At 38.1% G+C, this 15,950-nt stretch overlaps 1 protein-coding gene across 1 annotated transcript; it reads left to right on the forward strand.

Moving 5' to 3' along the window:
- The first annotated feature begins 12,542 nt into the window (after window positions 1-12,542).
- On the forward strand, window positions 12,543-14,121 carry LOC107482829 (uncharacterized). The gene is made up of 2 exons (XM_016103424.1): window positions 12,543-13,158; window positions 13,253-14,121. Exons 1-2 carry the CDS (start codon window positions 12,543-12,545, stop codon window positions 14,119-14,121), a joined length of 1,485 nt encoding a protein of 494 aa, XP_015958910.1.
- Window positions 14,122-15,950: the final 1,829 nt, after the last annotated feature.

Below are 15,950 nucleotides of genomic sequence, written 5' to 3' on the forward strand. Positions count from 1 at the left end.
AAAAGTTGGAGAACTCATGAAGAAATGAAAGAACCGGAAAGCTGTCAAGCCGACCTCTTCGCACTTAAACGACCATAACTTGAGATACAGAGGTCCAAATGATTCGGTTCCAGTTGGGTTAGAAAGCTAACATCCGGGGCTTCGAAACGATATAAGATTTGCCATAGTTGCTACAAGTATAGTGGCGCGCACGCGCATAGTACGCGCACGCGCCGTTGCTGCCACCTAGTCCACTTGAAGCAAAACGTGGCCAGCGATTTTAGAAGCCTTGTGGGCCTAATCCAACTCATTTTTTATGCTACTTAACCCAAGGAGTGAAGAGGGAAACACATGTTAGTAACCATTAGTCATAGTTTAGTTTTAGAAGTAGTTTCTAGAGAGAGAAGCTCTCACTTCTCTCTAGAAGTAGGATTAGGATTAGGATTAGTTCTTAGATCTAGGTTTTAATCTTTGCTTTCTTCTACTTCTACCTTTCAATTCCTTGTTGCTACATTCATCTTCTTCTATTCTTTTGTTATAATTCCCTTTATGTTGTTCTTATATTTTGTTGTAGATCTAGTATTGTTCTTTCTACATTCTTCCAATTCAATAAGAGGTAATTCATAATAAATGTGTCTTCTTTGCTCTTCCATTGTTGATCTCTTGTTTTTGTAGTTATAGATTCCTTTAATTCTTGCATTTAATAATGTCTACTTCTATTGCACTCTATGTGTTTGTTGAAATGTCTCTTTTAGTTTTAGTGTAGATTTTGTTCCTCTTGGCCTAGGTAGAGTAATTAGTAACTCTTGAGTTATCTAATTCCCTTGTTGATTGATAATTGGAGAGATTGCTAATTGATTTGAATGCCTCTAAAGCTAGTCTTTCCTTTAGGAGTTGATTAGGATTTGAGGAATCAAATTGATTCATCCACTTGACTTTCCTCCATGGTTAGAGGTTAACTAAGTGAGAGCAATGGACAATTTGTCATCACAATTGAGGAGGATAACTAGGATAGGACTTCTAATTCTCATATCTTGCCAAGAGCTTTGTTAGTTGTTAGTTTATTTTCTTTGCCATTTATATTTCTTGTCCAAAAGCTTAAAAACCCAAATATAATTCACAACCAATAACAAGGCACTTCATTACAATTCCTAGGGAGAACGATCCGAGGTTTAAATACTTCGGTTTATAGATTTTAGGGGTTTGTACTTGTGACAAACAAATTTTTGTATGAAAGGATTATTGTTGGTTTAGAGACTATACTTTACAACGAGATTTCATTAGTGAAATTCTAAACCGTCAAAAATCTAATCGTCAATGCTCCCCTGGATGAAAGATGTGCTTAAATATGAAGCCTACAACAGAGCTTTTCCTTCCAAAGCCACAGCAAGGACGTCTCCGTGAACACCCTCCAGCACTCAGCAGCTCAAGTTGTGATCTCGATAGGTTGCCGAAGCTACAACCGCATCTGACCCACATCAGGAACACCAATCTTCGTGGCCACATTATCTTGGGATGCATGCGGACCCACTGCCACAGATCAGACAAAATCGAAGATGGATTGGGACTCAATGAAACTCAGCCTTCTTCCCTTGATGCTACCGATCTTTCAAGTCTTCTCTCCCTCTTTGGAACAGCGCCAGAACACCCAGATCCAAACAAGGAAGGTAAGGAACCAACAGACATGCTGTATCCCCGTCTCCCCAGGATGGAAGTCCCAAAATGCATAACCGAATTACCCTCAAACTTTCAACCTACATACAAAATAATTCTTTCCTGATTCAATTGATTCACCACCAATCCAAAACAAATTACATGCTCATGATCTGTTTGCCATTTGCAGTGACATGTCGTTCTCTCTTTTCAAAATGTTCGTGATGGTTTGTGGCTTGCACCTGAGCCAATCCTGTTGAAGAGAACCGTCGGCTGAAAGCTTGGCTACTTCATGTGCTAAGGCATTCCCGTCTCTAGGAACCTAGGTAAACCCACAATTTGAGATGTGTCGTGCTAAATCCAAAATGTCATCCTAAATAATTTGAATTTCTGCAATTGATGCCTTTGATTTTAGAGTTTGGATGAGAATCAAACTGTCAGATTCAAAAATAATTCTTTCCAATTGAAAGTTTTTTGCCATTATTAGTGCTTTTCTAAATGCTAAGGCTTCCGCAGCTAAAGACGAGGTGGCCGCTATTTTAGAGTTTGAGGCTGTGAGAAGATTTCCAGCGTGGTTTCTAAATACTGCTGCTGTTGCTCCTCCATAAAGGGTTGCAAAAAATGCTGCATCAACATTGCACTTAACCCACCCTGGTAGTGACGGTCTCCAGGTAACCCTTCTAACTGTCCTTCTATCATTAACAAAACCTTTTGCTGGTTCTTCTATCATTTCTGCAAATTTTGTTTCCATTTGCTTAGCCTTATAGATTACTAATAAAGGATTAGGTTTAGACCTCTGATGTACTGCATGATTTCTTGCTTTCCACACCTCCCATGCCAAAAAACCAACCCTGCTAATACACAACTCATAATCAGTTCCTGTACATGCCTTCATATTTTTGAAAAGATCCATAATCCATTTTCCAAAAGATGAAACTGTATGAGCTGTAGGACAACACTGAATTTGAGCTCCAAACCACGCAGCCCTTGTCTAGGGACAAAGCAGCAGTGCATGCTCAGTGGACTCAGGTTCCTGCAAATAAATAGCACATATAGGACTGTTAGAAAGTTTTTTATTATAAAGATTTTGAAAAACCGGTAATATGTTATGTGAGATCCGCCATAAAAAGGTTCTGATCTTTTGAGGCACTTTTAAATTCTAAATATCCCTCCATAAGTCCTTGAAGTCATCACTGGTTGATGGGCTATTGCTATTACCAATACTCTGCTCTCTCCTGGCAACATGATATCCCGTCTTGATGGTGTACTTTCCATCTGTTTTAAAAGGCCAACTAAACTTATCTTCTCTACCAATAACACTTACCCGGGTTCTAATGATCTTTTCTATAATACCTCTATCAAAATGTTTCCTTAACTCGTTACTATTCCACCGCTATCCTTCAGTAATTAGCTCCTTTACAAAAGTGACGGCATTATTCATAACCTGAGGACTCTTCTGCATGTTCAAAATCCAGTTATCTTCCTAGATTCTCACTTTCTCTCCATTTCCAATCAACCATCTCCCATTTCTCAAAAGGAAATCCTTACCCTGCACAATACTTTTCCAGATCCAAGATGCTCCCCTGCCTGCCTTGGTTACTTTAAAATCCTCATTCGGAAAATATACAGCCTTAAGCACCTAAACCCACACCGCATTAGGGCATTCAAACATTCTCCATGCCTGTTTTGCTAAGTGTGCAATATTTTGACTATAAAAATCCTTAAAACCAAATTCTCCCTCCCTTTTGCTAGCACAAATTTTATCCCAACTCTTCCAATAAATACCCCTATCCTTACCAGTAGAAGCCCACCAAAATTTAGCCACTTTCTAACTAAGACGATGACAAAAACCTTTAGGAAAGAGGACAACATTCATAGCATAGGCAAGTATCGCTTGAATAACCGACTTAATGAGAACCTCTCTCCCAGACTGACTAATGAGTCTTTCTTTCCACCCTCGAAGCTTATCAGACACTCGCTCCTCAATCCACCTCAAAGCTTCATTCTTAGATCTGCCCCACTGAGCTGGAAGACAAAGATACTTACCTGGTTTATCCCAAGCAGGTAACCCTAAGATATCTTCTATTTCTACTCTCTTTCTGATTGGAATCTGATTGTCGAACGTAATCCCAGACTTGTCAACATTTATTCGCTGCCCCGAGGCTTCCGCAAACATATTTATAGTAGTTATGAGCTGATAAATCTCCTCCACACTATCCTTCGAGAAAATAATGCAGTCATCCGCAAAGAGGAGATGAGAAATGGCTGGGGCGGTAGGGGCAATTCTAACACCAGAGATTCTACCCTCTTCTTTAGCCTTATCCATAAGGATAGTAAAAACTCCAGCTGTTATGATAAACAGGTATGGCGATAGGGGATCTCCCTGCCTTAGTCCCCTCTGTGGCACAAAACTTTTTTGACAAAATACCATTGATCTTGATTCTATAGGTGACCTGTGAGACACAACTCATAATCATTTTAACCCAGTGCGGATTAAACCCAAAGGCTCTCAGAGTAGCTTCTAGAAATGACCATTCAACCCTGTCGTAAGCTTTGTTCATATCAATCTTAACAGCTAAGTTCCTAGAAGCCTGCTGCCCTCTTTTACTTAAAGCGTAAAACATTTCCTGCACTATCACCATGTTATCTTGAATGAGGCGTCCTCCCACAAAAGCACTCTGGATAGGTGAGATAATCGTATCTATTATTCTTCTAAGCCTAATAACCAACACCTTGGAAACGATCTTATATATAAAGTTACAATAGCTAATCGGTCGAAGCTGATTCAGAGTTTCTGGGTAATTGACCTTAGGGACCAAAACTATAATAGTATCTCTGATGCTGCTTGGTAGGATCCCTTCCTGAAAGAAACTCTTAACAGCTTCACAAACCTCTTTCTCGATAATTGCCCAATGCTTTTGAAAAAATAAACCATTTAATCCATTTGGACATGGTGCCTTAAAACTTCCAAGGCTGAAAGTAGCTTCCTTAATTTCCTTATCAGAGACCTCTTTCATAAGCTCTCGATTCATATCGTCAGTCACTCTAATAGGGATTTTGCCAATGCATTCAGACATAACAAGGTTATCTGAAGCTTTAAACAGATTCTGAAAATGAAGTACTGCCAGGTTAACTATATCGTTCTCCCCACACACCCATTCTCCACTATTATCCTTCAGTTTCTCAATCCTATTCCTGTCCCTACATTGAATGGTAGATGCATGGAAAAAAGCAGTATTCTTGTCACCAAATTTCAGCCATTTCACTCTAGATCTTTGACCCCAAAACTTTTCCTCTTGTTTCCACAGTCTAGTAATCTCCACTTTCATAGCATTAATTTCCTGTTGTTGCCTATCCGAGTACTCGATTTCCTCTGCTTGTTTAAGGCTATGCAAAAGTTTTTGTATTTCAACATTAGCCCTCTTAAAGTTAACCTTACTCCATTTGGCCAAATCCTGCTTACAATTATTCATCCTTCGAGTTAAGGTTATCCAATGCTCAACCGTATTATTACAAACATTGTTCCATCCTCTGCTTATGACATTACCACAATCAACATGGTCTGCCAAAAAAGCCTCAAATTTAAAGCATATGCTACTTAGTCCCCTCGGTTTAACATTGAGAACTAAAGGCGTATGATCAGAACTAATAGCTGGTAAGGCTGAAAGAGTGGCATGTTGGAAAGCTTTTCTCCATTCCCAATTAGCAAGTACTCTATCTATCCTTTCTTTAGTAACAAAACCATTCCTTGGGTTACTAAACCATGTGTATTTTGACCCTTGTAACTCCAAGTCCATGAGAGCATTCTTATCTACAAAACATCTGAATGCTTCGACCTGACTAGTCGGTTTTGGATGCAAACCAACTTTCTCATGTTGTGCAATTACATCATTGAAGTCGCCAATGAAAACCATGGGTACATCCAGATTATTATTAGCATAAGTTAACTCTTGCCATAACTCCTTTCTTCTCTTGTGATCGGGATGGCTATAAACAAAAATCCATTCCCAATCTCTACCATTAGCAGTGCTGATCTGAGTTTTAATAAAGTTTTGACACCAAGCATAAACATTAATATGTACATTACTTTTCCAAAAAAGACACAGCCCTCCGGACAACCCCAGAATTTCACACAAAACATATTGCCAAAGCCTAATTTCTCCTAATCCTAACACAAGTAAGATTGCTAGCTTTAGTCTCCATAAGGAACAAAACAGACGGCCTGAGGGATTTACAAATATTTCTTAGTTTAGATACTATCGAAGGGGCCGCCATCCCCCGACAGTTCCATCTAACAACAATCATGGCTGCTGGTGGGGTATGATAAGACCCGCCTCCTCAGCCATAACTATTCCAGCATCATCTTTAAGCTTCTTACCTGGTTTCTTCATTCTTAGCTGTTCGTCGTCCTCCGCCATGTCAACATAGACTGGTAGGCTGCATATATCCCTTTTCCTTTTAGAGTTTAGGTCCAACCCCATATCAAGAGCCAGCTCCAACACACGTTGATTGTCATTCCCCTGCTCCGACACAGCAGCAAGCTCCTCATCCATGTCTTGCTTCTCCTCAGCTAGTTCGACGTAATATTCCTCCCATTCTCCATGCGTTGAATCATGGTTCTACCAGCTGCAGTAATGACTCTCTTTATTTTTTGTTTTTCCCTGTAGCTCCACAACTGACCAGTGCCATGCTTTATGATTTGTGTCTCCATCTCTGAGTGCTTATTGATTGCCATATTGCCATGTTGGTTAGTCTGGGCCTCTTTCTTGCCAAAAAACTTCTCCAATTCTTCCCTGATTGTTAATTTTTTGGGGTTCCCCCAAGCAACTTCCTCCACTTGTTGGTGCTCACAACAATCCTCCATCTGCTTAGGCTCACCAAAATGCACCTCATCTAGCCCTGTCTTGATACCAAAAGGTTGGCACTTCGTGCTCTCGCCGACTCCAAGATGCTCTTGACGCCCTTCTTTAAAACTCTGAAGATTACAAGGTCCAGAAACCTCCTGCTCCATAGAGAGTGTGGCATTGGGCCTAAGTGCATGATTAACCTCACCTATCTCTTGGAGCTTACCTTTACCTTTCCTGACATCAGCTTTAGCGGTTGTAAAATTGTCACTAACCTCGTCTGTTGCTCAGTATTTGCTTTGAGATTTCTTTGAAATCCTGCTTCTAGTCCCCTGCCCGTAGCACTCTCTTCTGTCATGTGGTCCTTCATACACTCCATTCTTACTCGCACCCCCTCACAATCCTAGTTAGCATCAGTCCATTCCCTGTTCAGTTCCTTGGAACCCTGCTCTGTTCCCCTGGCTGAGATGACCCTGGCTCGATTCACCCCAAACCCAGTCCATACCTTGGTTTCATATGATCCCAGCTAGGCATTGCCATTGGATTCCTACATTCCTTCTTAGCATGACCTAGAATTCCACAATTCAAACAGTAACTGTCCTAGATCCTCTCATACTAGAAGTCAACCCAAATAGTTTGACGATTTTGTGTTGCTAACCAGAAATCAGTTGGCAAAGGCTTAGTGATATTCATTGTTACCCTTACCCTCAAGAACGTTCTCTGTAGTGTATCATGCAATCTGGGGTTTTCTATTTCCATCACAGTTCCTATTTTGTTACCAATAATTTCTGCTATTTTTCTTGTTATATAATTAAGTGGAAGTCCGTGTATTTGTACCCATAATTCCATATACCTATGATCCACTTCATAGACTGACTGTCGTCCATTCCATATATGCAGGTTAAGAAGACTCCCTCGAATACTCCAGGGCTCTCCGTTATGTATTTGGATCCCTTTCCGCACATCCTTGAAGCTGATGAGCATTTTATTCCTGCCGACATCGGAGATGGCTACTCCATCCGGATGACCCCAAATTCCCAGAAGAGCTGCCTTGCAACTGTTGAAGCTAAGTTTTTTGTCCGAAAGAATCTTTCCCACCATATTCAAATTTTCAGGAACAAAACTGTCATCCTCTTCTGGGCTGGTAGAAATAACTTTTCCATCAACAGATTGCTCCTTGTTGTAGGCCATATGTAGTATTGTGAGAATAAGAGAAAGAAGCTAGAAATAGGAGTTTGTGCAAAGATGTGGATAATAAGTGGGTAAGCACAGAACCTTTATTTCAGGAAACACTCCATATGAGAGAAGAGTTCTCCATGAGATAGATAAGGCGGTTCAACAAACCGAACAGAAAAACATGTGTTAATATGTAAAGTGTTCTTTGGCTGATCATGTTTGGGTTAAAAAAATTGTGCAAGCTTTTATTGAGCGAAATCCCAATACATCTTTTTTCTAGGGCCTGTGAAGGCAAGCCCAATTGAATTGGACCCTCTACGTAATAAATTTATTTTAGGTTAACTAATTTTGATTGATAGATTGATTAATTTATTTATCTGTTTAAATAAGTGTTAAAAGATTTGAATTCTATTTTGTGTACATAACAATTTATTGCCAATAATGTCAATGAGTTATAACTCAAATAACATAATCTCTCCATATTTATAATCGCGAATAACTTATTTGTTTTACCAAACTGTGCATGCTTTTCAATTTTTTTGGTCTTGCTCTTCACGCATTTGTTTTCCGTGTTGACCAAATAAAAGTAGCTTCATTTTCTAAGGCCCAATAAACCGCACTACCTATCGTCATTGTGTACAAATTTCAGACCCAAAAAAATGGCATAGCCCACCTCTCCAACAAAAAAAAAAGTTTTGAAAATTTAATAATGAAAGAAAATTCCACCTTAGATATGAAAATATTTTATCACATCTACTGCAGCAAATAAATTAATCATTTTATTTATGATGGATATCCTTGATGGGAAAACAAATCTTAATAAAATTTCTTCGATTTACATTATAAATTTTAATTTGGATAATTCTACAAAATCAGTACAATTTATTATTTTTTATTAGTGATTATTTAATAATATTTAAAAATATTGGCAATTATTTAAAAATATTTAAAAGTGTTGAGTCAATATAAAGTAAAATTGTAGATCCGTGGATCTTTTTCTTTTAGTTCCATTTTTTATGTTAATTAGGTATTCAAATTAATATAGGCTAGTAGATCTCTTAATAAATAGGAACTAATTTAGAAAACTAGATTTACAAATAGTCAAATACCATCGTTCTTTATTTAGACATCTCGAAGTAGGATTTAATTATTAAAAAAAATAAAAGAGCAGGATTTATAGAGTTTATCTAGTCTAATACACCAAAATATCCAATACGAAATTCATTATATACTCGGAAAGTAATAAATCTAATTGTCATAGATAAGTATCACCGTGGTACATACTAAATAGTGAGTAGTGAGTGACTAAGAGTATTTTGGATATAATTCATGGCCACTCAATCCACAATCCATGTTTTGTTCACAGAGCATGCATGCGATTTTTTTCTTTTATTTTATTAAAAATATTATTTGCACAAATTTTATAAATATTTTCTACTTTTAATATATCCTATTATTAATATTTTCTACTTTTAATATAAATAATATATAAAAAATATATACACACAAAATTAGTGTAGATAACATACTCTAACATTTACACGTTATTTTGAGCCACTTGACTTGAGGGATCGTGACCTTGGTTGATTGATACATAGCATTATTATAGCCAATTTATTATACACAAAATGAAAACAAGTAGAAGCGAATCAAATTCATGAGACAAGGATATATATGCTGAGTAATCACGTAAGAGAAGACAACCTTATCCTACTCTATCTATGCATAGGATCAAATTAACCCACCAAATATTTGTCGAACGATGACGTTTCTTCATGCTGATCTGTAACTACATGAAACCAAACATTGGTATTGCTGGTCGATTTAAGAATTCATGAGACTTTTTTGTTCCTATATACGCACTGCCGCATAAAATTGAATTATTAATTATCATTAGAATATCTCAATTCAACTCAATGCATGAATGTTTTCCTTTAACCAAGTTGGATTGGTCTTGGAAATTGAATCTTGTCCTCTGCATTCGGTATAATTTATTGATTAAAGATAAATTTTTAAATAAAATTTAATATTATAATTGATTAATTTTTAATTTGTCAAAAATATTAAAAAATAAATATTTTTTTAAAATTATTAATGTTATAAGTATAAAGAGTGTATAAAATTAGTTTTATATTAAAAGAATAAAAAAATAAAAATTTATAAGATAAAAAATTTATTAATTTAATATTTTAAAATTTTAAATTAGATATAATATCTTCTCATTTTATATTTTTTATTTGATTTTTTCTCAAAGTCTTTTTGATGGTCGAAAACTTTGTATAATAGCCTAATAAATAATAATAAAACTGATGATTAATCGATCTTATGGTTAAAGAATATTCAAATTTTTACACACGTAAAAGTTTAAATAGTATATATGTTGAATATTTTTTATTGTTTTCATACATTTATCCCTTGATTATTTAGCAGTCAGCTATTAATGTATATATGAAAATCAAATCTTTTTCTTTAAAATTAAAGAGTTATTTCCTTTTCTCTATCTCTTTATCTCTATCTACTCTCTCATTTTTTCACTCACTTTATCTCTCTTATATATCATTATCAATAATTAATTACAATTTGACGATTAAAATGTACAACATGACATGGTGCAGAATTAGAATGCCCAGAATTGAACCGGCAAGTGCATCGAGTCATACCAAGTAATACCTCAAGTGAGTGAGGGTCGATCTCACGAGAATTGATGGATTGAGCAACAATAGTCGAATGAATCACTTAGTCAGGCAAGCAAAAAAGGGTGTTTTGAGGTCCAAAAGCATTAAACAGTACTTCAGAAAGTAATAAAGTAAAAAGTAGAATTGGTGTAAAATAAATGCGAGAAAACAGTTAAGGTTTTAGAGATGTTTAGACTTTCAGATTAAAAATTCTCATTAATTACCTTGATTTTGCAAAGATTCTATTCACAGTAATTTTAAGTGATTAGACTCCAATTTCTTGGTAATTTAATCGTCTTATAACTCAATTAACCGCCAATTCCTTGGTCACTTAATCTTATTAGAGGGTTTAAGTTCAAATCCTAGTTTCAAGCCACACAAAATCCTAAAGACCCAAAGATAATATGATTAAATGTCACGCATCACATTAAATTCAGATAATCAGAGGTTCATGAGAATATTTAGTTTCAAGCTTATAATTCAAGTGACGTAGCTTTTCTAAGAATCAATAAGAATTCAAGTTAGAAGAGTTATTTTTCAATATACTCTAATCCATGGGATGAAGAACGAAACTAATTTTTGAATGTAAATTAATGCATTAATTAGAAGTAGAAAATAATAGTATTAATTCATAGAATAAACAGAGCTCCTAACCTTAACAGGGGAGGTTTAGTTGTTCCTGAAAAAAGTAAATCCTAGCAGAAAAAAATGTGCGTAATTCTAAAAAGTGCGAAAGAGAAGAAGAAGAAACCCTAGACCAATATCTCTTCTCCTTTTATGTCTAATCCTAATTAATGTAAAATATATTTTCTAAAACCTAAAATATCTTTTCTTCATTTAAATATAAATTCTCAAAACCAAATAAAATCAACGAAATCATAAAAAGATCATGTGGAGGTTCTCCTAGGCCAAGAGTCTGGCGCCAAACTTGAGGCCACTATGACCGAATCCAATAAGAACTTTATGAGTTTCTGGCGCCAAACTTGAGACGCATCAGATGTGATGTATTATGAGTCCTGGCGCCAAATTTGGGTTGGATGAAATTTGATGCCACCTTGGTAGTGTTTGGTGCCATGATTCCAAAAAAAAAACTATAAATTATTATATTTTGTTGGAAAGCTCTAAAGGTTGGCTTTCCAATGCCGCTGAAACCACGTCAATTAGATCTCTGTAACTCAAGTTATGCTTGTTGGAGTGCAAGGATGTCAGGGTTGACCGCATCATCCACTTTCTTCTTTTTCTTTTATACGAACTCTGTCAACCTCGTTCGAATGCCAACTGTAATAAATCAAATTGCAAAACAACTCAAAGTAGCATTCATGGTGACTTAAAACACCTAAATCTTGATTTAATTTAATAATTTCACATGCAAATTCACTAAGAAAAGATAAGAAAGATGCTCGTGCATCATGACATTCTCTAATTGCACCTAAAATTGAAATTGAAACATAATTATATAATATTACTAATTTAACAACCAAAATGTGTCACATGACACTCTCTCATTGAAATTAAGAGAAACTCTTTTTCTCAAAAATTAATAAATTTTCTTTCTACATCCTCTTATCTACCTCTCTCTCCTTCTCTATTTCAGTATTTCTCTCTACCCTTCTCATTCTATATATAACTTATAATTTATATTTTATATTACTAATTTGACAAACCAAAATGTGGGCTGATTAATTTTGATATGGAAAAGGGTTTGGTGATGTGCATTGAAATGGGTGTTTCACCAATTTTTCCACTACTATGGGCCAGACCACAAACGCAAGTTGCGTTTTTAATTTTTTACAATTAGTTTTTTTTTTTGTTTCTGAAGCTAAGGAAAAAACGCAAGTTGCGTTTTTTTGCATGGAAGCACAACAAACGCATGTTGCGTTTGTCAAATTGGCATTAAAAAATTTTTTTTAACTTAAAACGCATGATGCGTTTGTCAGAGTGATGGGCTCAGAATTTTTTTGGGTAGAGTAAATCGCATGTTGCGTTTTATTTGGGCGAAAATTTTTTTTTTGAAGTCCGTAAAACGCAGGTTGCGTTTTATATGTAAAATAATATTTTAATGAAGAGCCTTGCATATAAATTGCTAACTCAGCTATCTCTAACTCGTACCTGACTACTAAATCCCTCAGTTGTGCTCCTTTTCACCTTTCATTCATTCATGCATCCCATAATTGTGAGATTTTTTGGGTATTAGAAGGGTAAAAAAAGTGAGATTATGGAAGGTATTGCAAATATACGAGTGTATTATAACGGTGAGGTTATACCGAACACATACGAAGGAGTGACTTTTGTTTGTGAATGTCCGTTTTCATTTGCTATTCCATATACCACGAGTTTTGTAGAGTTGCAAAATGGTCTTTGTGTCAACATACCAAGTCATATTTCGAAAAGGGTGAGCCATATTTTGTACAGGAGTCTTGTACAAGTATTTGGTGGGCTGATACAGTTTCAAATAATGGCCATCACTGACGATGCAAGCATGCAGCACATGTTCTGTATTTATCAACAAACCCGATTTCAGGTGCCGCTAATAGAGCTGTACGTTGAGTTTGAACAGCATACGGGGGTGGACGAGTTTGACGAGGAGGTCAACATTAACGAGTTCGGGGATATAGGCTGGGAAGAAGATAACGACGACAGTGAAGAGGAGTTCGAAGCCAACTATGAAGTCGATGACGAAAACAATGACGGAGATCTGGCAGGCAATCCGACGGTGCCAAATGAAGCGCATGATGTTATAAGCCAGCAGCCGTTTGGTGTTCCGTCTTTTATGCGGACTCTTGATCTCGAAGCCATGCATGCACCAGAATTTCCTGAGTATGCGAATATGGGTATGTTATATTATGGTTATTAATTCACGTTACCACTAGTGTCCATTTTATTTGCCTTGTCTGACTGATGGTGGTGCGCTTATCGTTGGTGAAGGCAACGCTGCGGCCGAAGATGGTGAATTCAGTGTCGGAATGGAATTTGGCTCTAGAGAGTCGGTGATATCTGCAATCAAAAGCTACACTATCTCTAGAGGAGTTGATTACACTGTGTATGAGTCTGAGCCGCAGACATTCTATGCGAAATGCAAGGGTTATGGTGCCGGGTGCGATTGGCTTATCCGAGCTAGCTTGATTCGAAAGAAAGCTTGTTGGGAGATCAGGAGATACAATGGCAAACACACGTGCACCATGGGAACGATCTCGCAAGATCATGCCAAGTTGGACTCAGACACAATTACAGATGCCATTAGGCCGTTGGTCGAAGCAGATCCGTCCATAAAGGTGAAGTCTATTATTGCAGAAGTTCAGTCAAAGTTCAACTACACTATCAGTTACCGCAAGGCTTGGTTGGCAAAGCAGAAATCTGTCGCAAAAGTTTTTGGTGGTTGGGAGGTTTCTTACCAAACTCTGCCAGTTTGGTTGAAAGCAATGACTGCAAAGATGCCAAGGTCTCGTGTTCAAATAAAGACGCTCCCTGTTTACCGTGAGAGTGAGGAGGTTCAAGGTGTAAGAGTTCTTCATCGCGTTTTTTGGAGCTTCTATCCGTGTATAGTAGCATTCCGACACTGCAAGCCACTGGTGCAGGTTGATGGCACACACCTGTACGGAAAATATAAAGATGCGCTTCTAGTTGCTGTTGCACAGGATGGGAACCAGAACATTGTGCCTATTGCGTTTGCAATAGTCGAGGGTGAGACGGCAGACGCGTGGGAGTTTTTCCTAAGCAACCTGCGGAGATATGTTGTACCATCGATGGCGTCGGCATTATTTCTGACCGCCATAACTCCATCGACGCAGCAATAGCTCGCAGCAACGGTGCATGGTCACCGCCAAGAGCGTGGCACATGTACTGCATCAGGCACATCGATTCCAACTTCTTAAGGAGGTTCAAGGCTCCGTATTTGCATAAACTCGTGGTTAACACAGGTATTTGATTTCGTTGTTATGGTTCTGTTCCTATTAATTTCGTGCAAGCTGCTTATGATTAAATGATTTCTCCAACAGGATATTCTAGGACGGAGCAAGAGTACAACAAAAACTACCAAAGGCTGAGAGAGCGGGGTGAGGCGTATGCGCAATGGTGTGATGAGATCGGTTTTCAGAGATGGGTGTTGGCATTCGACGGGGGTCATCGTTGGGGACATATGACGACAAACTTGGTAGAGTGCATAAATTCTGTCCTGAAGGGTGCACGCAACCTTCCTGTGACTGCCATTGTTAGGAAGAGCGCCGAGGCTCATGAGCGTGTTCGCAATGGATTCACATATTCAGAATTTGCCACCAAAAGAGTCGAAGAAAGTTTTCGACGTGCAGGCAGCATTGTGGTCAATAGGTTCGGCAGGCGCAACGAGATGTTTGAGGTTCGCGAAATGCAAGATGGTTCCATTCACACCATTAATCTCGTGCAACGACACTGCGATTGTGGCCATTTCTAGGTCGAGCGACTCCCATGTCTTCACGTCCTTGCATGTTGCGCCAACCAGCGTCTTGATTGGCAAATATATGTGAATGACGTGTACAAAATGTTCGAAATCTGTAAGGTCTACAGAGGCGAGTTTGTCCCGATGGGTGACCCGTCTACGTGGGCTCCGTATGAAGGAGCGAAGGTGATCGCGAATTGGACATTGAGGCGCGCGACGAAAGGAAGACCCAAGTCAACCCACTACTTGAATGAGATGGATTCGCGGGACATGCGTCGTCCTCGCCGGTGTACTATATGTGGACGGGAGGGACATAGCCAGAGTCGATGTCCGCAGCGCGCAGAATCAAGCTCTGCCAGGAATCCATCGTGATTAAGACTTTTTATGTAACTTTTTATGTAACTTTTTATGGACCTTTATATGTAACTTTTTTTGTAAGCTTTTTTATGTCTTTGTGTGTTTTATTTATGTATGCAGTAAATGACGATTACAAATAGAAACATCTAAACATACTATACGATCTCCATCACTGAATTAAAACGCCTAAACATTTAAACATAGTAACAGATACGATTACAAATAGAAACATCTAAACACATAGTAATTGACATGATTACTAATACAAACATCTAAACACATAGTAATAGAAAAGGTGACTAACAGAGACGTCTAAACATACCATACAATCTACATCACTGAACAAAAACATAAACTCAAACGGACTGAACTAAACTGCATCAACCTACTTCCTGGGTGCCTTCTTCACGTACTGAGATGGGGTGTATTTGTCCGGAGGCGCAATCTGTGTCCGTAAATTATACGAATGACCCTGAGTACTACTGGAGTCACCAACACCGACATCTGGCATGCTGGCACCGCCAGTGTCATAAGCACTGGATCTACTCATGCCCCGATCACTGTATCCACCAGAATGAGACTCATGCTGGAGGGCATCTCCCAGAAATCCCTCTTCCGACTGTGGGCATTCATTTAAGTCGAACAATGCAGTGCGTGGTGGTGCGGACAGACGAGTAGGACCTACATGACCCGGCGATCGATCCATACTGAAGTCACTATCATGACCTGACGTGGCCAGACGACCAACAGACGGCTCACTACCAACAGGCCCTTCCTGCTCTCGCGCTGGAAATAGCTGAGATGTCTCTCTCATGAGTCTAGAGAAGCTTATCGAATCAAGCCCAACAAATGGAC

This window comes from Arachis duranensis, chromosome 4 (assembly GCF_000817695.3).
Source record: "Arachis duranensis cultivar V14167 chromosome 4, aradu.V14167.gnm2.J7QH, whole genome shotgun sequence".
Lineage (NCBI taxonomy): Eukaryota > Viridiplantae > Streptophyta > Magnoliopsida > Fabales > Fabaceae > Arachis > Arachis duranensis.